The 27,999-nt window shown below is 35.9% G+C and overlaps 1 protein-coding gene and 1 long non-coding RNA gene across 5 annotated transcripts in view; one reads left to right on the forward strand and one right to left on the reverse strand.

Moving 5' to 3' along the window:
* The window catches only part of LOC133516485 (uncharacterized), a 469,629-nt gene that overhangs the window by 255,368 nt on the left and 186,262 nt on the right, over positions 1-27,999 (forward strand). The window lies entirely within an intron of this gene.
* Positions 1-27,999, reverse strand: part of LOC133516471 (multiple C2 and transmembrane domain-containing protein) — a 225,741-nt gene that overhangs the window by 94,135 nt on the left and 103,607 nt on the right. For all 3 annotated transcript variants that reach the window (XM_061849432.1, XM_061849433.1, XM_061849431.1), the window contains exon 4: positions 23,187-23,340. In XM_061849432.1, coding sequence (XP_061705416.1) covers positions 23,187-23,340 — 154 coding nt within the window. The remainder of the gene's footprint in view (positions 1-23,186; positions 23,341-27,999) is intronic.

The raw sequence follows: 27,999 nt of genomic DNA on the forward strand, positions 1-27,999 counted from the left end.
AAAAAATTAAAAAAATAGCTAGTAGACCTTTCAGTTATTTTGAATAATCTAATAATTGGGCCGCTAAACTTTATCAAAGCTAATATTAATATCACGAAAATTTTAATTAAAGATGAAAATAGAACCTCCCCGCACAAAGAATCGGGTCTAAACTAATGGGAGGAGATTATTATGTTTATTTAACATTGTTTCGCAATATTGCTATATTACGAAATAGCACTATATTTATAAAAACCCTTTCATGCGTGTAAACTTGTGTGTATCCTGTTTATAAAGTTTGGCAATTGCAATGTCAAAACCTGTTAAACAATAAAGTCGAAGAGCAGTCCTGGTTTTCTGTAATTCTGTTTTATAGAAATAATGGTAATCTGATGAAATTTTGCATTATTCAACGATAATAACGAAAAACAGACAAATGAGATGTGGGATTCAGTGGGTGTATAATTTTCTTCTTGTTTTTCTGTCCCACCAGCAAAAGAAATGTTTCTTCTACTAATACGCTGACTAGATTATCCATTATAAATAAGCTTATGATCACCACAAAAATGTATATTTGTTTTTTTTTTATTACCATAAAACCAGGGTTTCATGAGTGACCCGGACGAACTTAATCATAATCAATAAGAGATAAGACAAAGTTGATTCACCTCTGTCAGCGCATAATAAAAACATTAGTAAATTTTTTGTCGGTAACTTATTGGCTAATAATCGATTGTCATCATTATCATTATAATTATCACAGTATTTGGGCTTACAAAATCCGAGATCTGAAATCATGGAAAATTTACGAATTTTCTCAATAAATACCTAACTAGATAGATTTTTACCATGGAAGTCATCATAATAATATTATACCTACTGTCTACCTGCCTTTTATAGGTAGTTAAATATTTAAGACGTAACTAATACAAAAGAATATAGGTACCTCAAACAATTCACAACATTAAAAAGATACCTAAGTCAATAAGAAAAAAAGGCAAGACAGGTACGGGCACAGATTACAGGCAAATCCTCAAAAATTATGTTTCCGTAAAACCCTAATAAATGACCCATAAATTAAAATGAATGTAGAATGTAGCACTTTATTATCACGTCACGTTCAAAATTGCTCAAACCATCACAAACTTCCAGGCACTGCATCCAACATTTTCAATTTGCACTTAAACTAGACTGTTGTGCACTTAAATAAAGAACCACAGCGTGAAGAATTTTATTATCTATGCCGATCCGTTCACAGCACTTTTAAAAATAAACAAGAAAGAATAGGCGGGAAAATCATTCAAATGTCAAACGGTTTGAAAATGGAACGCGACCTTTTCCCGTGGAGGCGTGGGGCGGACTGTTGGCGCCGAGTGTTGCCAGGCGGAGCTTTCGTTAAAAAAACTTCATAAGCACATTGTTGAACTTTCAAAGCATATAAGTAAGTAAATATTCTTTATTGTACCAACAATTATACATTTTACATACATGTAAAACTACAAATAAATTTTAAAGGAAAATAGAACCAGGTAACAACATGCGGTCTCACCGCTAAAAAGCGACCTCTTCCAGACAACTTAAAAAGGGTTTTTAAAGGGTGGATACGAAATACTAACAGAAACACACTTAACCAGTTGGCCTTAGGTGTAGACCGAGTAATAGGGGCTTCACAAATAGTCAGTTACGAACCCATTTTTTTTATTGTGCCTCCTTAGATTATTATTAGGTACAACATAAGGTGTTTTCCAGGTGGCCAGGTGTACCGGCCTTTTAGTACCTGGGGATTAAATACGAACTCTGGCTATAGTTCGTGTCATCCACGATGACGCGCAGAATTGTTAAATCTAACCTTTAATATTTATTGTCTATAGTGTCATTCACGAAGACGCGTGCTAAAGTTATTATTATGGACAAAAGTAACCCCCTTATAAACGTCTACTAAAGTTGACAAGCCGCTAATAATCGTTTGTCCCTTTCCATCATACCAATACGTCGGAAAGGGACAAACGATTATTAGCGGCTTGTCAGTAGTAGACGTTTATGAATAAGGAGGTAAATGTTTATCCTGGCTCGTACGTAGAGTCGGACCAAGCTAACTCTGCATTGCATTTACAATGACAAAGGTTGGCAATGTTATTATTAATGTAAATTTTCTTCGACTCTCTCTCACTTTCACTTTGTTCTGTATTCGGCCGATTCACGTGAAATTTTGCGATTTTTTTTTGTTTTTTGAAAATTTGAAAATGGCGGAATATTTGCATAATCGACTTAAGCGGCAGTATGTTTTATGGCGCCTATGACCATTGACAGTACCTGTGATAATGATCCAACGAAGTATTTTGGGAATTTTCAGAATAGTGTACCCAATTAGTGTGAGTTGTTGCAAATTGCGATTAAAACTTGGTTTTGGTGTTCAATTCATAAACTATAAGTGATATTACAGGGTCTCTATAGTTTTCCATAAAGGTATAAGTCATAAATGTCATAATGGTTGTCTGTCCGAATTCTCGTTAGTCATAATTTGGTTTTTCTCAGAAACGCGTAACTTTTCAGAATTGCCATAAAACAAACCTAAGCTAACCTATTTATAGGATAACCTTACGACAATCCTGAAAAGTTAACGGTTTCAGAATTATGACAAATGATAAACTGACAATCATTACATTATTACTTTCAATAATTATGTCAAACAAAGGGATCCGGTTATTACAATGTAAAAAAGGCAAAAAGGTAATTTCCAAAATGATTTAAAGCTTAATTATTGTTATACATATTATGAAATTTATAAAACTGACAGCAATTAACTTTTCTTAACAAACATTCTGAGAACTCCCTTTTATTTCTACATTTTTAAGCTTATCGCGAGGTCTACATCTCACAGAGACACAAGTTTAATTAGGAATCTTTTGGTACAGTTGTATAAGAATAGCTAATGTTATTAAGCTGTATAATGTACCATTGACTGCAAGGAATAAACGTGAACTGAATACTAAAATAAATTTACACTCAAATGTCTGAAAATTGTAAATAAATTTTGCACGGAAACTTAATTTATGAGCAAATATGACTCGGGCTTGCGCTTGGCCGAAATAATTTATTAAGTAAGTTTCGTTTTTTATCCTGTATATGTCTTCTAGTTTTAGGCACTAAATCTCTTAAGGCTGATTCTGACTTAACAATTTGATGTTTTTCATCTCATTATGATACGACTGTCGTGTGTTCTTTTGCGTATACATAGTTTTATTGATGTTCCTTTTAATTGATGTATTTCCAGCTAATACTTCAGATAAAGCTTTATTCGATATTTCTGTATCTACTACTGCCATGATAATCGTTGATAGAAAACGTCGAACAAAAATTAAATAATATATGGAAAAAATCACGTGACTTCTCGTAGCATGGGGATCCATGTATTTTTTCTTTTCTTCTGGCGTTTTTACATGTACGATTGTCATCTTGGCTTAGGCCCCAGGCATCACACGTAGAATGCGCACCAATAAGGGAGCCCACTGATTAACACTCCGCCGGACGGTATCAGCCTGTCAGTTAGAACAAAAAGTTGACAGTTCCGAACTACTGACAAGCCGATACCGTTTAGCGGACTGTTATTCAGTGGGCCCCTTAAGTGTGATTGAAACGCTTATGAGACGACTCCTGGGTGTATAGCCCAGGGGTCTCCAAACCCCGGCCCGCGAGGCGTTCTAATCCGGCCCGCGGGAGGTTGCCAAACGGAACTGTTTGTAGCAGCAGCAACTAGACCCCCCGCCCCCCCTGGCGCAAGAACCAATGGTGGCCCACGCGAAAGTTTCAGGTAAAAAAGTTTGGAGACCCCTGGCATAGCCAATCGTTAACGCTCCGTAGCGAACGAAACGTAACCATCACCGTCGCACTTATATGGAAGAGTCATAGAGTGAGATAAGTATGCTACGGAGCTAAGCACCCTGATTGCATTTCGTGAGCGTCAGCGGCTAAGGTTGATGGCGGCTCACGGTCAAGGTCATATCAAAATAATATCAAAACCATATCAATTTGTTGACTCAGAATCGGCTTTCTGAAATACAATTCTTTTCGGAATGGGCAACAATCTTATAACTCTTTCAGGTACTACGGGACTAAATTTATACTCTGACATTATCTCGGAGTAAGGTTTTCACCTTTGAGGGCTGTGAGGGCTACAATTATATTTCACCGGAGATATTGGGATAAAATACGGCCTATGACAATGGCCACTTACTACTCTCTCATGATACTCAAGATAAATTTTACATGTCAAGCATCCTTGTTGTAATTCGGTGTATGCTCAACATTTATGTCAAGAATGAATGCACTATAAAATGCACATGCTTATTCTGTGACTGTACAGTCACGTTTGAAAATATTGGTACGAAAAATGTGCCAAAAATATGTATACACTACCTTAATATATGGGCAATAAAGTCGTGTATACATATTTTTGGCATTTTTTTCGTATCGATATTTTCAGACGTGACCGTACCTATACTGAGCATTTTTTGGCTCCTCTACACGATGGTCCAGCGCTGGACCACCATGCCATTCGATGGTTCAGAGCACGCACTATGGAATGGGCCACGCGTCACACATAAGCCACCCGACACCACTAACCCTCTCTACACGCTGGCCCATCTTAGTGGGCCAGTATGATGTGGGAAGAAATGTCGCGCTGCTATAGGACTTTATAGCCACCAACGGCGATGCCCAGCCCCATAAACCCACAAGCACCGCAACAAGCATCTACAACAGATGGTGTGGCCAATGATGAAGAACCAGCTGAGTGACTATATACATTAGTACTTAACTACAATATTCTTATGACAGACAAAAATGAAAACAATAACCACAAAAAACCAATACAAGGCTAAAATACCACCTAAATATGCATAAAACATTTTATTATGGCGTAGCATGTGTTATGAGCCTAAAAGTAATTCATCTTCTTCTTCCTCGCGTTGTCCCGGCATTTTGCCACGGCTCATGGGAGCCTGGGGTCCGCTTGACAACTAATTCAAAAAAAAAACCTAAAAAAACCCCTAAAAGTAATTCATACTGAGAGTAAAAGTAAACGACTGGTCCCTAGAGAGTAGTCCATTATAACGCAACGAATCGAGGGTAAATGCGAGAAGACCTTTAAAAAGTATAATGTATTACCTCCTCAATGATGTATTCCGATGTTTTACGGTCTACGTAGGTATTTCTGCCCTAAATCATGCGTGAACGTGAAGTTTTGTGATTTCGTAATTTGTTCCTTTCATTTCATGGTTGATTAAGTAGCGGTGGATACCAATTAGAATATGAATAAGTATATGGATACGAATACAAGTTGAAAACAAATTATATTTATAATTTTTCGCGATGACTTAAAGATACTCGGAGGCAAAATATTCATGGGCAAGTTGACTACCTGGCTTTTGGACAGATGCTTTTAAAAATGGAAACGATTCTTAGGTGAAGATATTAGTTCAAATCTATGTTCACTTCTTGAGTAATTGACATCGGTTTCAGTTTATGCCCTCACTAGAGTTAGACCAACACACTTTGCGTTAACAAAATATAGAAAAGTCATCAATAAACGTTTAATTCCTATAAAAACATCTATGACGTTTATTACGTCACCATTACACTTTGTCACATCAAAGTCGGTGCACAGTTAGATTAGATGGACTCTATCAGTGAGTCAGACAAGATTATTAAAAACTGATGAAATGTAAATAAATAATATTCAACCTAAATATATAAGTTTCACTTCTGGGTACAAGCCTCCTTTCATGTACGAGGGAGCTTCATATATAGTCCAGAGTAGTCCCGACACTGGCCCAATGCGCATTGGGGTCATTGGGGACCTCTAATTGAGTTTTGAATTTCTTTGCAAATATATGCGGATGTTCTCACGATGTTTTCCTTCATTCGAAATGTTAGTGGTCAATATCAAATAATAAAGGCGTGTTCCAATATTTATGAGCAGCTTAGCTGCTTCGATATTTCTGATGGCGACTGTACCTACTCGTAATAACGAACGGTTGTAAGTACAATTTGACCGAACTCCGCTATAAATTGGACTTGATCCACATATTGACCTCGTGAAACGATACATTGGGGCCATTAAGTTGGAACGACCGTGAACGTGTACTCCCGCCAATTAAGGGGTTAGAAAAACATTCAACTATTATGCTGATGGTAGGTAATCTAGGTTTTTTTTTCAAAAGAAGTATTCCACGGGCTACATACAAATGCATTTTATTCCGTGTACTACTTTTTAGGGTTCCGTACCCAAAGGGTAAAACGGGACCCTATTACTAAGACTCCGCTGTCCGTCCGTCCGTCTGTCACCAGGCTGTATCTCATGAACCATGATAGTTGGACTGATAAATTTTTCACAGATGATGTATTTTTGTTGGCGCTATAAAAACAAATACTAAAAAATAGAATAATATAAATATTTAAGGGGCCTCCCATACAACAAACGTATTTTTTTTGCCGTTTTTATAGATAATGGTACGGAACCTTTCGTGCGCGAGTCCGACTCGCACTTGGCCGGTTTTTTTTGTTAATATTTAGGTTGAATATTATTTAGTTGCCGGTTGTTAACAATTCTGAATAACGTTTAAAATGTATGAAACTAAGAATTCATAATAAGACACTTTTTGAGGGCTCAAAAACTGAAAAATTAACTACTAATAAGGAACGATGCAAAGGCAAATATGAAATTTAACGAACTTTCTTTACTTCTTAACGGGATATGCCATCTTGAGGTACCTACATATCTACTCACGGCTAAATAACTTTTTTTCATTATTATATTACGAATTTATAGTTTTCATATTTTTCCCTGTACTTTTAGTATAAGATATTACTTGGCAAATTTCATAGTTCTATGTCCCTATACATTTTGATTCTCTTGAGAGTATCGAAAAACGTTTTTTACGGCATAATCGTCCGTAACTTTTCTTTACTTTAACTTAGAAGTTTGATTTTTTACAGCTTCAATGGACTCAGGAGTATATGATTTTCATTTTAATTCGATACCTCTACGAGTTTCCGAGATAAATAGTCTTGTCAGACAGATGGACAGACAGACGGACAACAAAGTGATCCTATAAGGGTTCCGTATTTTCCTTTTGAGGTAGCTACGGAACCCTAAAAATGAAGAACATTTTACAAAAGCAGGGTAAAGCGCGGTATGTGTAAGTACCATATTCTCAGGGAGAAGTCAATATGAGTGACCTAGATTTAGAAGTCAGCGCACAACCTAGGCAGAAAGCTCTCACTTCGACACGGTGCTCGTTCTGGTCTCGTTAAGATTTATCATGGTCCTCGTGATAGATTGCTACTACATATACCTTAAGGTACCATTCGGATTCACACTAAATTACTGCCAAATGCATAAAGACAAAAGTGGAGGACTCGCCCGAATTCGCCTTTTGATACAAACATTTACTTTGTTACTCATTTTCCTCTTTATTAGCATTATTGAAAATATTTTAACACAATTCTTATGTACTACTACTACTACTCCTTCCTTGCCGTAATCCGGCAATGGCGACCCCATCAACAATTCTTATCCGGATTATGAAATGCCCTTAAGCTTAGCTTTTTTTTTCTTTTTTTTTTAGCTTTGTACAATAATAAGGTAGAAGTACTAGTACTCGACGCTGCACTAGTCATCGACAGGGGCACTTTATTCCATGGAAATATAGGTTAAATTTGAACAACGAAGAATTTTCTGTATTGGAACTTAATCATTGTCACTTTGACATAAAGTGCCCATGTCGAGTACTAGTGTAGCGTCGAACACTAGTACTTCTACCTTATTATTGTACAAAGCTATGCCCAAACATTTGTTTTTTCTTCGAGTTTATAATTATTATTAGTTAGGAGCATTTTAAAATTTGTATGAAATCTGTTTTTCGCACATAATTTTCACCATAATCAAAAAACTCGTAGGGGCATAGTTATGGTCAAAGATAATTTGAAATAGAGGTGGATTGTTAAAGAACATTTTGTAGCCACAGTAGATTTACTGCCATCTTTCGACATATGATTAAAGCTTTTAGAACGCCATTTGGCTTTGATCCTTATTCTTTCACTGATATGGTTTATATTTGTTAAATATCAAAAAAGTGGCACCAACGATCACGGAGCAAAGCCTCTACAGACGGACAGACGAACATGGCAAAACTATAAAGGTTTCTAAGTGACTACGAAACCCTAAAAATCGTGCCCCCAGTTAGTCATATGACAAAAATGGCGCTTACCATTTACGCTTACCCGTTTACCAATTATGGATCTACTGATGTTTTATTGAACTCCGCTTAAGAGGCTGTCAATACCTAAAGCGCGCACACTGTCTATTTCTATCGGAGTAAATGAGATAGCACTGTCGCATGTTACTGGGCCTGGGCAAGGAAATAATAAGAATAATATTAAAAAAACAAAAGTGGATTATTAGTGTAATATTTTACTCAACCACGGTTTAGATATAAATGTTTTGAAATTGTGATTTTATTGCAGACCCATAAGTCAAAACAATAAAGACATAGAACCGTTTAATTGTGATTTTAAGACCAATCTTTGCAATTATTTTCTATCGAGCCGATTTCGTTCAATCATGTGTCGAGTATAACCAATATGAACATATATTTTTCTTACTTGACTAAAACAAATAGTCTTTCTTAAAAAACTGTTTAAGTAACATCAATTTCAAGGACATTGGGTGTTGACAGCCTCTTAATAGTTTAGGCGCTAGAAGAAAAAATATGATTTAATATTCGGTGTCCTCACAAGGCGGCTGTACTGCTTTTTCTTTAACGAAACAAGTGTAAACAGGTTATGAAGGGCAAGAGGAATCTACCGATATGTAATTTTTTAAAATCTGGCCTGTATCCTAAGCTACAGGGATGTACTGAATCACCAGTACTTAAACCCATATCCTTACTTACTGGTTAAATCGCAGTCAAGTAAAATGTTGATGTTAGGGTAGTTCATGTACATGTATAGACAAAAGTGGAATTCCTATTTCTCTGAGTTTTCTATCAGAAGAATGTCCCCTGGAAGTGTAGCAAGTATTTTCTATAACAAGATGTATTTTTTCCGCAAAGACATAAAGGACTTTTTTGTGTAGAAATCGTGGTCGTATTTTCCTAGGTAACGTAGATTTAGAGTAAAATGCGAATTTCTCCAGGTCCCCAAATGTCAAATGGTGTCGACTTGAAAAAGGGGCCTTTCATTTACATAGGTACACATCAAATTTCAGGACTGTTTCAGAGATTTCAAGGTTTGTTCTATTCCAATTGTGCTATATGTGGTTGCGTAGTGTACGTGTAACTCTGCGGAGTGCATCTGAGCCCGCATAATGAAGGAGCCGCCATATTGAAGTCAGCTTTCAGCCCGCGGCAAGCGTGAGCTCACCCCGTGGCCGGGAAATACGCGGTTATCACAGTGCTGAGGATCCGCACGTCGCTCCGATGTGCTAGTGGGATACATAAACATATCGCTATATAAATGCATAGCCATTGCATAGGCCTGTCACGCTCACACATCAGAGCGGCGCGGCGCATCCAATGTGAGAGCCGCCATAGCGCTCCGAGTGAATACGCTGACGTATCAAACGCCAATCGTCATACAACTTCAAAAACAAAATCCCTATTTATATTTGTGCTACTGTACGGCTTGAGTTCGGAACTGCACATTTGACGATTCACAAGTCAAACGGCCCGATTCGAAGAATGATTAAGACACGTTTAAGATCTTGGAAATATCGACAACTAAACGACATATCAAAATTGACGTTGATTTCGATTCCGCTGTGATCCCATTAAGATCTATCTACGATATTTCTAACGTCAAAGTGACATTGGTTGCCCAAATCGAGCTGTTTCTGTTAATTATACGACATACAGACGATATCTAAATGAGAACTTATCTAATCTAAACCAGAACTTATTGTTATTACGATAAATTCTTCGAATCGGGCCGAAAGTAAAGTATATATTTACATATGGCGCCTTTTAGCATCATTTTCTTCAACTGTCAAACTCGTATACCGGATGTTTTTAGACTTTACACATCTTATATTTCTTTGGCGCCAGAGAATAATATAATCAATCCGCTAAGTGACAGTAGACGACCGAAAGTAGGGCAGCTTAATGCACCAGACTATTTGCTATTCCGAACTCGGCAGCTTTATCTTATTCTTCTTTTGGTATTCTTTGTGACATCTTCGGAAGCAACTTATTCTTTCCTTTTACTTGTCCATGCCATGCTCATGTTAAGACGGAACTAACACAAAATTGTACCTTTAATATTGAAATTTGACATGTGACAGTGTGACCAAGGACAAATGCCCTAAACAACACACACACACACACAAACACACACACACAAACCAACACACACACACACATACACACACGCACGCACGCGCGCTCTCACGCACGCACGCATGCACGCACGCACGCACGCACGCACGCACGCACGCACTCACGAACGCACGCACGCACGCACACACGTACGTATGCACGCCAGCACGCACGCCAACACGCGTAAGTAATTAATTATCTGTAAGGACATACTCTAATCGAAACCTAAAATCGTTTAAAGTTGTGTCGATAAAAAAAAACATGTATATTATTTAGTTGTAAATCGTTACAGCGTTTTCACATCGTCGGATATCGGTCCTACATCCAATATTGGATCAGACACTGTGATTACCCTCTTACAGTCAGACCAAGATAAGTAGGCAACGATTTTGACAGCCTAGTGCAAATGTTATTTTAAACGTCAAACTTCTATGAAATGATGACGTTTACTTAACACCTGCACCGTCTGGGCTAACAAAATCGCTGCGAACTTAGCTTGGTCTGACTCTACCCTGCATTCGACAGCAGTACAATATATGTAGATAGTAATATACATAGCCAAGGGATCCAACGTGCAAAATTTTAAATAATAGTACATTTTCACAGTTATTGAGAAGGTAAAAACCCACGCGATGGTCATACTCGTATCAGGGATCGGAAACCGGTATTTTTTGTATGGGAACGAAAACGGTATTTTTTCGTTCTTTGTTAATTATTCCCTTTCTAATTGGGCAATCTAACAATACGAAGTCGTTATCTAAAAACACAACCGAGTCCTATATATATTTAGAGTATAAAATAAACCGAAATATATGTTTATTTCAAAGTTTTTCCAAAAAACCGGTTCCGATCCCTGACTCGTATTTTCCATTGCAATTTTCGCGAGACACGTCATATCTTTCTTTTCCTTTAAATTTTCTGGCTTTACATGGGTAATACCACGAGACTGTAACGTCAGTTGCCAATTCTTTCGTGTGTTCTTACATTAATTAAGCAAACTTAAGTATCCGTATGTCTGGCGTAGCCCTACAGGTAGGGGCATGGCTTGATCCTAGATTTTAACTAGAAATGTTAAACAATTTATTTATTCTGTGGCGCCAGATAATATAATCAATCCGCTAAGTGACAGACAGACCGAAACTATTTGCTATTCCGGACTCGGGAGCCTTATCTTATTCACCATTTGTCGTCCCTAGTGACAACTTCGTGACAAACTTATTCTTTGCTTTTCCTTTTCCGAATATGACATTTTAAACATTATGGAAGTTTACTGTTTGTCTGTTTATCATTATTTCATTATCAAATCTGATCTTTGAAATCAATATTATACATTTAGAGTATACGAGTACATGCTTTTTGGTTTTATAGTTTTTTTTTTTTGTTTTTTTTAGAGTACCTGGAAGGCATGTAAGTAAGGTTGCCAGAGCTCTACGAGGGTGCGGAGTGTTAGGGTCCGCACCGCGCATGTAACTCCTCTGGAGTTGCAGGCGTCCATAGGCTACGGAGACTGGTTACCATTAGGCGGGCCGTATGCTTGTTTGCCACCGACGTAATATATAACAAAAATATGCAAAATGCAGGTGTATCAAAAATACGTATATTAGAATTTTTTCAGTTCTATGGGAGTACAATACTACGCGTCTACATTTTAATAATTTACTCGTATTGCATTTGCTAATGACAAATTGGTTTGCCAGACTGCATATAATATACCTATCTATAATTAAAATTATAGTATTCCGATCCCCGAAGACACCAAAAGTATCCTAAAAATATAATCAGGTGTCGATAAAATTGTGCCAGCTCTACAGTCACGTCTAAAAATATCTATACGGACAAAGTGCCCAAAATATGTATACATGACCTTATTGCTCATATATTAAGGTAGTGAATACATGTTTTTGGCACTTTGTACGCATTGATATTTTTAGATGTGACTGTACCTGTGTAGCACAGACGGCACTATTCATCGAGAGAATTCATAAATGAAAGAGATTGCGTTTTTATAGAAATACCTAAAGTACCGACCTATATTCTACCCTATGTCCATCGCGTAGACTACACGCATCGCACGTAGGAAGTCTACGCCGTAGAACATACCTTTGAATTCACGTTGCAAATATTGTAACGGCTGGCATATACAATACTTTGTAACGGCTTACATACAATGTATTAAGCAATGCTTTCATAAATTAAATCCTGAAGTATTTATTAAAACGCTTTATTATAAAAGCTAGCTAGCTTCATGTTTTCGGTTGACCGTATCGCGTGTGTTGCTAACAACTCTAGTGCCTAAACATGCCCGCGCATGCAAATATACACACGCCAACAGCACACAGTGCAAATAGTTTCATATATATGTATTTTAAGTTAATTAATGTAGTAAGCGTAACCGGAATTATAAAAGTTACTACTAAATATTCGTAATTTTCAAGTAATATTTATAAATTACCTACTTGTCTAACGTACCTTTAATTGATATTTATGATTGCAATAAATGATAGTTATGATTGCAATAAATGATATTTATGATTGCAATAAATGATATTTATGATTGTGACTATAACCTCCGTGATACGCGCGAATTAAAAAAAATACTACCTCGTAAGCCTGCGTGTAATGGGTGAATCAACTATTTTTTGTTGTCATTCTGTCCCTTTAGCCAGGAGACAATATTACCTAGCACAGTTTGTTAGTATTAGCTCTTTTACAGTCAGCATCAGAAGTAACGGATCAAATAACGCTTCATAAGTTACTACCATTCTGTAACAGCTCAACAAAAAGTGATGTCTTTAATATAGAACAACTAAGGCTGTACAAGATATACTTTTGAATGTGAATTTTAGAAATTTATCTATATTTGGAAAAGTTATCCGGAATGTCAGATACTTTTGGCGCGTTGTTTCATCCGTTACTATTGATGCTGACTGTGCCACGTTATATTATTGTGCTTGGGAGTTGGGTCATTGTAGAACCTAAGAACCGAAAATACAAATGCATGTTTGGTTAATTTAAATGGGTTTGTATTTAACTGATCACTAGATATAGTAAAATATAACGTCAAGGAAAACATTTTTACTGACAAAAATATGTAGTAAATAATCACCAACATTATGAAAGCTCCATCCATTTTTACATCTGGCTATTCTATTTGAAAAATTATTAAGTGAAAATTGGCATTCATTTACTTGCTAAGATTTAGTGACCATTAATTAATATTTGGTTTATATTGAATACAATTTGAAGTGCAGTCGTGACTAAAACAACTAGAACTAGTATAATTTTAGACTTCATTTTTGGGTAACCTTAGGGTAATTTTTGGTGGTGGTGGTATACTTAATGCTATTTAAATGCCATAATACCAGGATGTTAACAGTGACCCAGGAGACCCTAACCATGGCACAGTGACAAGTAAAAGTTGATTCACCTTATAATAACAACTTGAAAAAAGCAATTAAAATCGGCCAATTATAATTACCTGTTATATCATTCATGACGACTTTTAAAAAATCCATCTAGTAAACGAAGTATGATTTGTCCTTGGCACGAAATGTCACACCCACACACTACACTCACAACTTCAAATTAAGTTTACTCTATTAAAATAAGAACCAAAACACTTGTAGATATCGTGAAATCTATAATACCATCAACCGGGGCGAATAGGGATAGCGGGGTGTATAGGGATAAAAACCGGGAATGACAATGTAGAATCTACTATTATTTTCAATTGCATGATGCAATTTGTTTGGGTAGTTTTTAGAAATGTCATTCTCGGTTTTTATCCCTATTCACCCCGTCGTCTCTATCCACCCCGCCATCCTTATTAATCTCGGTTGACGGTACCGATTTTGCCTATATTTATTGAAATTTCAAAATCCGGAGACAACAGAATGTAATTTTATGGAATGGTAATAATTATTTTGAAATTTTAATTTAATCTGCTTGTGTATCATACAAATCTGGAGTTAGATTAACTATTCCGGATTCGGTGGCTTTTATTTTTTGTGTATGATAAAATTATTTTGTCTATTGATTCACTTTTAATTTTGAGTTATAATGACAAATATTGACTATTTTGAAATAGTATTTTCTTTTTTAATCAATAAAAAGCCAAAAAATATTTACACTTCACTAAACATTATATATCTGTAAAACATGCAAGTACAATGAAGCAGTATTGAATTGAAATATATTATTGTATATCTAATCATATCTAAAACCAAGAGCATTTCATACTTTAGTAACACTTACGATACTTCAACACTCATCAAAAACCGTCCGATAATTCCGAAAAGGGACTCTTATTATAACGGAATTCCATACGGGCAATCCGACATATGTACGAAATTACACCCTACCAATTTTATTTAACATAATTTTTACAAATTTAATTAAAAAAAAAAAAAACATTTTTTTTAAATAAAGGTCTACGAAATAAGTCGTTGAGCTTATTTTACGTAAGTAAATCCTGAAAACCTAATAGTCTAGACAAATCGCGAAAACTAAAATAGGTCCCGCGTGCGTTTCGCACACGCAAGACAAAATCACTGAAATGAGCTCACGTCAGGCTCGTAATGGACACTGTGTGAATCGTGTTAAGGTGACAACGTTACACACTTTAACGTATATTTATGCTGAACAAAATTTGCTCTATTTATATCGGCAGGAAACCGGACTAATCCTAATAAGTCCTAGTTTTGTACCCCGTAGAGTTTCGAAAAACACATCAAAAGTTGTGTAAAATAGAAAAAGTAAAGAAATAATTGAGATTTAAAAAAAAAAAAAAAACGTATTTTTTAAACTTAGGGAGTAATATTTGCCATAAATATAATTTGCGTACCGTAGCGTGACGTACGCGTTTGCGTTAAGTCTCATTTTGTATGAGATTTTGAGTTTACAAAACGTCCCGCTTGGCGCGCTGTGTCTAAATCCCATACTAAATGAGAATTAACGCAAACGCGTACGTCACGTTTCGAAATCGAATAAATTTACACTAGAGGCTCTGTTGTTTCCGCGGCGCCATGTTGACTATTACAAATTAATTTACAGTGATACTCGTAAGCATTATTTTTTTGCGATAATGAAGTACAGCTTGACATATTTATAGCAGAATTATTTGTGACGTTATCTATGAAAAAGGACCTTATTGTCGATGGCGCTTCCGCCGTCATAAACGATGCTCCGATACAAATACAACGCTACGCGACGTAGTGCGGTGTAAGCACCATCGACAATAAGTTCCCTTTTCATAGATAATGCCACATTTTGTTAGGGTTTGTTCCTGGCACTTTTGTCCATATGAAATCATTGTGTAACAGGCCCAGTAGATAATAAAAATATACTTATATCATCATCATCGATTTTAGTCTTCCAGCTGGATACACAAGTTTCCACGCTGGGTGGCGCTGACTCAATGGATCGCCTTGCAGCTATTTGCATGTGTTTGTAAGTCTATGAAAATTGCTTTTTAGTTATTTTACATCAGAAAGATGATAACAAATCCAATGAAGTAAAAATTGTATTTACGAAAATACTTCTCTCTAACAACAAGTTTATGCGCGGTACAAACTCTTCAGAAAACGCTAAAAAGAGAACGAAGAGTCCACAATGCGAGTGCTTCATCTAATTAAATCTAATCAAGGAGACAGACCCCAGACGCCAATTTCGGCATCTAATCTTACTAGGTACGCAGACGCAGTCACGATCAAAAGCTAATACAGTCAAAGAAATAATTGCACCGGTGAATGTTATAATAAAACAACAAATTAGCATCTGATTTTGGTTTAAGCTAAACAATTTTTAATCTAGTTATTTTCTCCGTTTTTAATATCTAAGTTTTCCTAGTATTCCAATTTTTCAATTCGTAGTCCATTATTAAAAAAAATATATGTAAAGAAACATTAATCTCAAAGTAAATACGAAGTGCGTCTAAAAAAGTTTCACTTAGGTACCTAGTAACGTAGGTATTATCCGTAACATAAAATATCATAACTATAAGTATGGATGGGACGTGCGGCAAAGCACTTCACACCTATGCATAAAGTTTTGTGACCAATAGGTGCAAATTATATTTCTTCAACCGTATTTTGTAATAGAACAATCCAAATTCGTTATGATCTGTCTCATGTTAAAAATTAGTAAGTAGTAAGTTAAGATGGGGCTTTTAATCTAATAGTAACTTGACGGGTCCCTTAAGTTTTTAATTGGGACATCCATCAGACTGCTAGAAACTTAGCATCGGAAATTATTCAATCAGAAAGCTTTGGTTCGATTAAAACGTTCTAGAAATCGTTATCCTTGCATAAAAAATGAAAAAATAGATCTGCCGGTATGCCTGTTAAAGCAGTTACTGAATTTATACTTAAAACTTATAAGATGTATTTATACTAGGAAATATTCTAAGGGGGAAATCAATTTTCTGGGGCGAAAATGTTGTCCATGGATTATGAAAGACTGAATTCCAAGATATTGTTAGGCAAGTAATTAATACTCATGAGCAAAAATAATTAACATATTAGCTGATGAATAAAAATGAGGGGAGCATAATTTACCCCGGTGGCATATATAGGTTAACAAAGCAACCTCGACAAAAATATAAAAATACAAATGCGTCTTGTTGCGAGATACTCGTACGTTTTTCAAAACGTTACAAGAAATTGTTGTATCATAAAACGTTAAATAACGTAACTATTCGGTAACGTTTTATTTTTCGGGAGGGATCGATTTGCGTGGAAACTAATTGGCACTGAGCAGAGCTGTGACTTTTATTGGTCATTAACATTATGAGCGAAGTTTGGCGGGACGATGTTTATTCTGTTCTGGGTGCTTAGCCAACGTGCCAATCGTTAAAGCTCCGTAGCATAGCGTAGTCATCTCTCACTATCAGTTTTCCATATTAGTGCGACAATGACAGTTGCGTTTCTTTTTCGATTGATTGGCAAGTTGGCTACGCATCCTTTTAGCTATAAAATTCACCTAAATCAACACAATTTATTGGAATTCACCGCATTCATGTTTCTATGTCACAAGACGTTTTATACTTAACAATGAATTGCGAGTACGAGTAGGTATGACAATATACCGTCATGTTTATTCAATAATCATGATCAACAACACTGAATTAATATATAAATGTGGAAATCCGCAATTTATTAAAGCTCCTTATCTTGTAGTTCAAACAGTTATTAATATATGGTTACATTTTTGCATGTGCAGTAACTTGAAATTATATGCTGCTGCATGTTTTTAAATATATCAAAATTCAATCAAATCCGGAATTATTTTGAAACATTTTTGTAAAATACTCCATTTTAAAAACGTCTTGTGTTTTATCTCTCGATACACGTACCTACGAGTATAAGTACTTGATTATTTCCGCATTTTGTATGTTTCTGGGATACTCTAGAATCTAGATAGGTAGGTTTATTAAAGACACGTGAATCCAAAATGATCATGCATGTTTTCAATTATTGTCTAAAGAAAATCTGTTTAATTATAGATCTACACAGTTGCGTAAATGTGCGTTGCGTTGCGTTTCTTCGTCGCAGGCGTCGTCGCAGCGTCGACGCTGCGTCGTTTTACATATATATTTTATGACATGCCACATTGATGCGTTGCGACGACGCGACGCAGTCGCAACGCATAGCACCAGTGTGGCCTGGTCCTAAGGAAACAGGTACTGGGTATTAAGTATTATCAATATAACCTGTAGCACATTTGTGCAGATAACAATTATGTCAAATATTTTTACACGCTTCATTATCCAAGATTTTATTGCAGGAGATTGACGAGACTGTACCTAGGTACTTACACTTAGTTATCGATAATATGATATCGACCTTATCAAACACTAGAAAATGTAGGTAATGTGCTTAATAGCGGGTAACATTATATCTAAATTTGCCTAAATGTAAGCAAACACTTAGGTATAAGTACATAATTTTGTCAATTTGTATCACGCGGGAAAATTGTTAGTATTTGACGTAATATGACACTTATTATACTACTATTATATTATAATACTTTCTTTATAGGTTTATGAATATGTAGCCAGGAAAGTCCAATTACTTATATTATATTATTTTCTAATATTATTATAGATTATTAGTAATATTTCCTAATCTTTACATAGATTGTGTATAACTTTCTTTACAGTATGATTATAAATAACACCCGTCTAGATATAATACATGTATAAAGTATATAGACAAATGGAAGGTAACTGGTACTTATAGCACAGGTTCATACCTATTTTAAGTATCAGCGAAAAACTCTTGGACAATGAATCCTATGTAATATATTATAAGAAATTATGTATTAGGTGTAAACTTTTGAGGTTAATAAACTTATCTTATCTTATCTTATATTATATTCTGACGACCGGTTTGGCCTAGTGGGTAGTGACCCTGCCTACGAAGCTGATGGTCCCGGGTTCAAATCCTGGTAAGGGCATGTATTCGTGTGATGAGCATGGATATTTGTTCCTGAGTCATGAGTGTTTTCTATGTATTTAAGTATTTATAAATATTTATATATTATATATATCGTTGTCTAAGTACCCTCAACACAAGCCTTATTGAGCTTACTGTGGGACTTAGTCAATTTGTGTAATAATATCCTATAATATTTATTTATTTATTATTATTATTATTATTTATTTATTACGTTTCGGTGTTATAAATAGTAGTAAGTATGTAACATGATTATTTTCTTGCGCACCTAATTAAACTCAAACATAAACATAAATCTTCTGGTACTACAAAGAAATAGGCCCTCAGAGAGGAGTCAGAGAGGATGACTTTTATCTGAGGGCCTACCGGGAAACACGAAAATCGAAATTTATTTATCTGCCTCTATCGTTCGAATGGGTAAAATCGATAGAGAGGCAGAAAACGATATCTCAATTTTTCATGTTTCGCGTTAAACAATAAAGCGACACACTTACCGAAAACGGAAAAACAAGGAACTATCAAAGTCATTCTTAAAGAAGCATACTGCGTAGTTCTATGTGTAACTCCTAGATGGCGCGACTAACAACAAAAAGGTACTAAGTGAAACGTAGTAGAGCCTTTCAGTTACAGCAGGCTAAAAGCAAACGTGTAGGATAGCCTACAAAGAGATGGCACCACTGTGGACTGTCTTCATAATTCTAAAAACATTATTGTAAACAAGTCCAACTGTCGACGATTAGAAAGGAACTACATAGGTAGTATTGCCTAGCGATGAACGAACTTTATTGTCTTTGGGACGGTTTTTTCTTATAAAAAGAGAAGTATTTAGCTTTTTAATACTGCAATAAAGATGATAAAGAAAATTAAAAGTATTTAGTAGATTTTGAGACCGTTTCAGTAGACATAAAGTATAATATATACGAGTAAGTACCTTTCTTTAAAAACGAATAGTTCTTGATTGCGATGAAATAAGTAAATTTATTTTTGAAAGTATGTTTCTTTTTTATGGTAAATGATTTTCAGTGAATACTGGTAAGACACATAGGTATTTTTTTGAGTTTTCACAAAAGTAAATTTCATCCAATTATTTGTTAGCATTCAAACACAACCAATGGATGTTGCAAGCCTGTACCATTTGGCTATCAAATTTCCATAAATGACACGCACTCATTGGACCAGAAATCAGTCCCCAGCCTCCACTTTCCACGTCACTTCTTCCAGCCACGATTGAAAGTGAAAGTACTTTAACGTCAAAACTTTTTAATACGGTCTAAAAGGCAAATGATCAAATTTAAGTCAGATGACGTATGCTTTATTTCGCATGGCGTACCTATTTCTGAATAAAGGAACTTTTTCAATATTTCACAGTAATCGGGAAGTAAGGGAAATAACTCGCGAAGTTGTAAGAATTTATCCAAGTCGATTAAGAGGAAATACCAGCCGAGTCCCTTTTCAAATTTCAAAATTTTTGGTAAATATCTCCGTCGCGCTGACGGGGGCGGCTCTTAAAATTAGTGCGATAAAAACAACTGCAGCTTAGGCGAAAAAATCTCAGGAATCGACGTTTCGTTTTCGACATTTCCTCGTCCAAATCTTAACCAATCGTAACGAAATTTCGTAAGTAAAACAAATTGGCTTAAATATTTCACGCGGTATTCATAAGGTTACACGCGGTATTTATATATTAATGACCTGAACATACGGCAACAACCTAGCGTTTTCCGAACAAAACGATATTTGGTACGGAAATTAACACTTGAATTATTTATTTCGGGCCACTGAATAGGCTGATTTAAGGAACTTACATTTGGGTTCTTCAGCATTATCATTAATCCCATCGTCACTTTTTATTAGTATATTGTATTACAAATATGTTACCTATACATAATGTATACCTACTTTTTTTAATAAATAATTTTTTTTCTATAAAGTAGCTACTGCATGTATTTGCATGATTTCTATAGTAATCTAAATTGTATTTTTTCTTATTTAATGCATGTTAATTATAAGATGTGCCCCGCCGAGTTTTGTGCCGGTCCATATTGGTATACCCTCCTTTAATTGAGGGGGGATTTAAATCTTCTCGGGTCAGAGGTGTAGGGTTAGAGCCGGTGTAGCTTATTTTTTATGTTCATAAGCGCATTGTAACATGCCTACGTGAATAATAAAATATCTTTATTTTTAATCTTACTTCATATCCTAGATCTTAAGTTTCGCTATTGTTAGAACAATTTTCGATTCAATGGCTCACCAGTTAGGTACGGCATTTTGCTATTGCGAGAAACACAAAGCAACCCCCAGTACCTACAATTGGGCTTTCTAACATCCCCTAATATTTAAATAGCTTCCTGTTTTATCTCTAAGTGCCATCGGGCACAAGCAGTCATAAAAAGACGCCATGATTATGCGATCCCGACTTTCCGAGTAAACATGGGACCCAATTAAGAAAGATCAGGTGCTAATCGGAGGGAATTGAATAAAAATAGCTAAGCCAGATGTAAAAGATAAAAAGGTATTAAATTTCGGGATTGAGATGAAGGTTGTGAAATAAGGTCATTGCTATATTACAATCAAGATAAGGTAAGATAATGCTACACAGAGGACGCTGAGTGATAAACATTACCTACTTTGATTGGTGTTTCTATGAATTATTGTTTTATAATTTTGTTATAATAATTTAACAATTCGCGGATTCACATATGTACAACTTATAAAAAATTACTTTGCCAATGTAAGTTTCCCTTCATCATAAAGCGACTGGTAAATATCATAATTATAAAAAACCATACACAATTACACAAGATGGGCCGATGTAAGTTTCCCTTCATCATAAAGCGACTGGTAAATATCATCATTATAAAAAAACCATACACATTTACACAAGATGGGCCGATGTAAGTTTCCCTTCATCATAAAGCGACTGGTAAATATCATAATTATAAAAAACCATACACATTTACACAAGATGGGCCGATGTAAGTTTCCCTTCATCATAAAGCGACTGGTAAATATCATAATTATAAAAAACCATACACATTTACACAAGATCGGCCGATGTAAGTTTCCCTTCATCATAAAGCGACTAGTAAATATCATAATTATAAAAAACCATACACATTTACACAAGATGGGCCGAACCCGTGATCTCTGGATTGAAAGTCGGATCTCACTGCTAGGCCAACATCGCTTAAAAAACATTTCTGAATGTTATCCATTGACAAATGACATTCAAAAATATTATCAACTAGCAAAGTTTAGTTTATATCTCTTAATTGATTTTAAGTACCTGAAACTGGGTTAAAGTTAGGTTGGTGTTCAAGAATAAATGTGTGTGAACGCGAGATTTTCAGTCGGTACTTTTGGAATGATCGTGCCCTTCTTAAACATGCCATTGCAAAGGGAACTGTATATAGTACAAAATACAAAATAAAGTCCACGTTTTCCAAAAAAGTCGAGCAGACATAGTTATTAGATTCAGAAAGTTAGCACACGATTCTCGATGCATATTTCCTTAGTTCCAAATGACTTATTTTACACAATTTCGTTTCGTTTCGTTTCGTAAAAGAAACTCTAAGGCAATAGCAATAAAGTATAGGTTTTAAATTAACTTTTAATCAATATGTGGATGTAAATGTTTTACGGTAATTTATGGGAGCCAAATTAAACTTGCAAAATGGAGGTTGTTTTCAAAGCGCAGCGAGCCAAGTGTGTTTGTGTTGATGCTCGTTATACGGTTTAGGAAACATTCATTTACATATTCCGGGATATATTCATGCGCGATTATTATAACTAAACTAGCGACCCGGGTTATTAGACAAACAAATTAAACACCTAAAAGTCCTAAATCTTCCTCAAGAATCACTCTAATGATTAATGAAAAACGCATGATAATCCGTTCAGACAGACGCGGCGGGGAACTTTGTTTTATAAGGTGTATTGATGTTGCTTAAAAATATTATATAAGTAGTATAGGTACTTACAGTGGATATCCGTTTTGTTTGCACATTTTCTTTAATTTGTGGTAGAAGATGCTGATGCTGGATAGAAATGGAATTATATGGCATACAAAATTAAAAACTTGTCAAAATTGTCAATCTTGTAAAATCTGTATTGTCCCGTATCAGTTCCGAATAATTATGGCAAGCCTACCGATAATCTCATTAAGTATATTACTTACGAGTATTAACGATTATAGATCTGATATTCTCCAGTTCTTTAGCAGACCCTTCTCCTTATCATGTTACGTTGTGTTAAGGAGGCAAACCTTAATTTAATATTACACCTTGGTAGGTATAATATTTATGTGAGATCTACCTTTTCTCTAAGACACAAGTCTTGCCTCTCCTCTACTGTGTATACGTCTTACTCTAACAATACTGACCAGTCTTGCCTCTCCTGGGGGAGTTGGCCGGCGTGCTGTGCTCGGAGCTCCCGTCGCCAGCGTACTCGGTGCCGCTGCTGTCCGGGCCGGGCGCCAGGGAGAACGCCGTGCCGGCCGGACACCGCTCTCTGCTTTTGCTGCGCTGCCATCGGCTCTGGAATTAAAAGAATCCTTCAGACAAAGAGCCTATGATATACCTTCATGTCCCGTTTTTCTAAAGGTGACAATGAGTGACAGATTTGAACGTTTCAATCGCGGCAGTATTACGGCGACAAACGTCACTCATTTTATCACTATTTTAACCTTTTCGCCACGACAATGAAGTAGGTAATAAAGTGTCATCAACGCCACGTCAAATATTAAAACCACTACTTGATATGAAGTCGTGGAGTGTGGGCTATGAAATGTACTGACTTTATATCAAGTCAATGGCGGCGAAAAGGTTAATCAGGTAAATTGACAGTCACAGCGCCCGCATCAAACGCCGCACCAGTAAAGATGCCATTCCGATGGTAGCAGCTGCACTACTGTTGCGACATTAGGGGGCCCACTGATTACCAGTTCACCGGACGATATCGGCCTGTCAGTTATTCGCGATTGACAGATTTTGCGAATAACTTACTTGTTTTGACCCTGAAATATTGCGTTTATGTGTATAGTTGTCTTACAATTTATTTTTTAATAAAATGTAAGGAATCGAATGGTACCATTGTCTTTTCTATTTTTGAAAGACAAATTTTTTTTTGAGATTTCGGAGCCTTGTAATTTTTTATAATTTCAATATAATTTTTTAAATTCTACTTTTTTATAATGGATGGCTCATTTTCTATCCATTTTACTAAATTTTGTTATAATATTCAACATGTGTAAAGTACCCAATTAGTCTCAATATTAATATAATAACAAATTAAAACTATGTTTTTTGCTCCAGTCATGGGATGTACCTATATCGCCATTATTTTTTAACTAACAAATATCAATGAAAACTTAAACTTAAGCAGCTCTGCTGTTCTTGTTTGTGGTAAAATGTTGCCAGCGGTTAAAAACTGATGGTATAAGTACTTATTTTACAGGATTTGTCTATACCATCCCATTACTGGTGCTACTCCCATCATAGGGGTGTTTACTATATAGTTCGTGTCATCCACGATGACGCGCAGATTTGTCAAATCAAACGTATGATTACATGAGAATACGAGTCAAGGCACGCGTCTTCGTGAATGACACGATCTATAAAGCGACACGAAGCGTTTCGTTGCGTAGCGCAAGCGCAAAAGTGATTGTCACTTTAACTATGCACCCAGCTACTCTTGAAGATGTAGAATAATTTTGGCAGCGTTCACAAGGTATCATGAAACAAATTATTAATGAGTACAAAGTTCCTTAATAAATCAACAAAGGGAAAGTACAAAGCAATGAAGTGAGATTAATCCTCCTTAACAAGACGGGAGCTCAAACATTTTGATTAAGATGCAAAATATTCTGACAGAGAAGCTCCTTATATAGATGATGAAGTGAGTCGTTGTATTCTGACGACCTGTCTGGCCTAGTGGGTAGTGACCCTGCCTATGAAGCCGATGGTCCCGGATTCAAATCCTGGTAAGGGCAAATGCCCAAATAAATATGTGTGATGAAGATAAACACAGATATCTGTTCCTGAGTTATGGGTGTCTTCTATGTATCTACGTATTTATAAATATCTATATGTTATATATATCGTTGTCTTAGTACCCTCAACACAAGCCTTAGCGATTTTGATAGCCTAGCCTGTGCAAGTGTTAAGTAAACGTCATAATTTCATAGAAATTTAACGTTTAAAATAACACTTGCACTGTCTGGGCTACCAAAATCGCTGCCAACTTATATTGGTCTGACTCTAGAGACTCTGACTCTTTTATATTTAGTACATTCGTACTTTTATTACGTCGAAATTTATCCCAGAACCCCGATTCATACGGAATGTTTTTCCAGCATTTCAATCAGAGTTTGCTAGTTTTCCATTTGTATTTTCTAGTTTGTTCCCGGGTTGGGCTGGCACACTACGTGCCCAGACTTTGATCTTGTTCTAATAATGATGTTCAGAGATAGTGCTGGAAAAACTCGATTATTGTACGTTTTTAGCTATAGGACAAGTCTTTTTTTCCATGTAATTTCAAATAAATTATTGGACAATTCTTGTAAATTATAAATACCATTGACATATGTCTAAGGACGAGTCTTACGGGCAATAAGAATGGGGCCAGGGGGCCTACCGCGAAAACCGAAATTCGCAAATTGCGGGGATCTTTCTCTTTTACTCTTCGTAAGACGTAATCAGAGTGACAGAGAAAAATGCCCGCAATTGACGAATTTCGATTTTCCCGGTAGCCGCCCTGTACCTACAGCGGTGTCACGCACACGAATTCGAGCCAATCGTGCAGTCTAACGACACAGCGCGATTGGTTGTTGAGTTCGCACCACGCGCGCAATTGGTCGCAACTAGTTCCGTTAGACTGTACGATTGGCTCGAATTCAAGAGTCACACAACTGAACTAGTACCATTCTTAGCGCCCATAAGGCCCGTCTTTAGATATACATGTCAATGTCAATGATAAATACCCGTTACTTTCAGCCCTTTAAGGGTAATCAGTGGGATTACCAGTTCGCAGGACGATATCGGCTTGTAAGTTATTCGCGATTGTCAGCTTTTGCGAATAACTGACAGGCCGATATTGTCCGACGACGAACTGGTAATCACTGGGCCCCTTCAGATACCTACACACCTGCTAGTGTAGATACATAAATATTTGCATATTTCGATAAAAAAAATTGCTGTCATTATTTCCCATATGGAAAAATTTGCACTACCTACTCACTTTAGGCAATAAAGAAAGAAAATATCTCACTGTTAAAAATACTTCAAGCACTTGAAGTTCCAAGTTTCGTATAAATTGAGTCAAGTTCTTAAATATTCAAGCTCGTAACCAAAGTCTCGATTCCTTTCCGACGTTCCGGCCAATTTTGAACGTACCTACCTACACTGATATCAAAATGATATTTAACGGATGTCATTCAGTTATCGTAACACTCCTACTTGTCCATAGATATATTGGCGCGGGCAAGACACACGATATCTAAATAATATCGTTCAAATATCATTCTATTGTCAGTGTTCGTTCGAACTGGCCTATCTAGCTCAGCTTGCCTCATCGACGCTATCTCTGTTATCTCTATATCGAGACTCTGAGGGCCTACCGCTAACCACGTTCGACGTGTTGCCTCTCTATTTCACTTTAAGTGTGACAGGGGAGGCAATACGTCGAACCAGGTTCGCGGTAGGCCCTCTGATGGTTAACCGATAACTTTTAAGTATACATAAAATTTACGTTCGCGTCAATTATAAACGGTGGAATTTAGGCCTTTCATGTTAACTACACGCGGTGCGTCCATTTTGGCATTTTGTTGGAATTCTGACTTTGATTTAATTGTGTTAAGATAGAAAATCAGATCAATTAAAAACACCAGTCGAGTTTAAACATAATAAAAACGCACCAGTAATAGGTACAGTAAGCTGCACAGATAACTGACCTCCCATGCAATCAAGTTTCTATGCAGGAGGGTCTGTTATCTCTGCAGCTTACTGTGCGTGAATATACATCGCCTACACCCTTGAGCTTAAATAGCTCATCACCAGGCAAAACACGTAGCGTCAATTTAAAAAGGTATTTTATAAAAATGTGTAATGTAACCGGTCTTAATTTGAAGATAATGCGATAGAACCGGCCAAGTTCTGAGGATCTGAGGAAGCTTTGATCCCCGCTCCAAATTACATAGGTGGAGTGAGTTTGATCTTTGGCCTTTCACCCGTTCTTTAAATAGGTTGTTTTAGCATCAACATTAAATCAAGTTTAATGGTTCAGGATCCAAGAACACTCTTCTGCTTTGAAATTCCACAATATCAGAGCTATTTATAATTACTAATCCTAATGATTCATGCAATTTTAGACAATTGTTTTAGATAGATAGATAGCTTTATTATTAAGTGCATAGCATAGATATCAAAATGTATAAATGAGCACAATCTCGCCAACAAACTACGATCGCAGTTTGGCGAGGAATAAAGTGGTGTCACAATGTTATGTACCTTTATGATAAATAAATAAAAATAGATATATTTATTACTTATAGAAAAAGACACCGTATTTTACCCAAAAGGATAAAACAAAGGAAAGGAAGGAAAGGATCAATACAATAGACAATAATTAAAATAATACATGACATCATGACATTAAAGCTTTCCAATGGGCCTCTATAGGTACACGTACATTTATATCCCCACGCAGGCCTATCAAAAGACCGGGATTTATTGGCCCGTGAAATCCAAGGAGATACAAAAACTAATACACTACGTAATTGAATAAGTAATATAGGTCAATACCCAAAATGTTACATTGCACGAATAATTTACAAAATAAAGAATAATCCATATAAAACAGTTCTATTTCCTAATAGGATATTTGGAATAATTTTCCGGATTTTTTTATTATATTCAAAAAAGAACTTTTAGTAAATATTATTCCATAAAAGCCTATCTTGATGGCAATAACAAATAAAACAATAATTACCTACAATCATGATTAATGAGTAATTATATATTTCTATTTTAAATTTAATTGTATTTTAATTTTAAATGTAATTAATTCTAAATTATTTATTTTATAAGTAATAAATAACATCTGTATTATTTAATTAGATTTTAGTGCCTTTTGACATTTGTATGCCAATCGGCAAAACATAGCGATTCAATGTATGTATATACCTAACACCTACGACA

The sequence above is a fragment of the Cydia pomonella genome, chromosome 3, assembly GCF_033807575.1.
Source record: "Cydia pomonella isolate Wapato2018A chromosome 3, ilCydPomo1, whole genome shotgun sequence".
Lineage (NCBI taxonomy): Eukaryota > Metazoa > Arthropoda > Insecta > Lepidoptera > Tortricidae > Cydia > Cydia pomonella.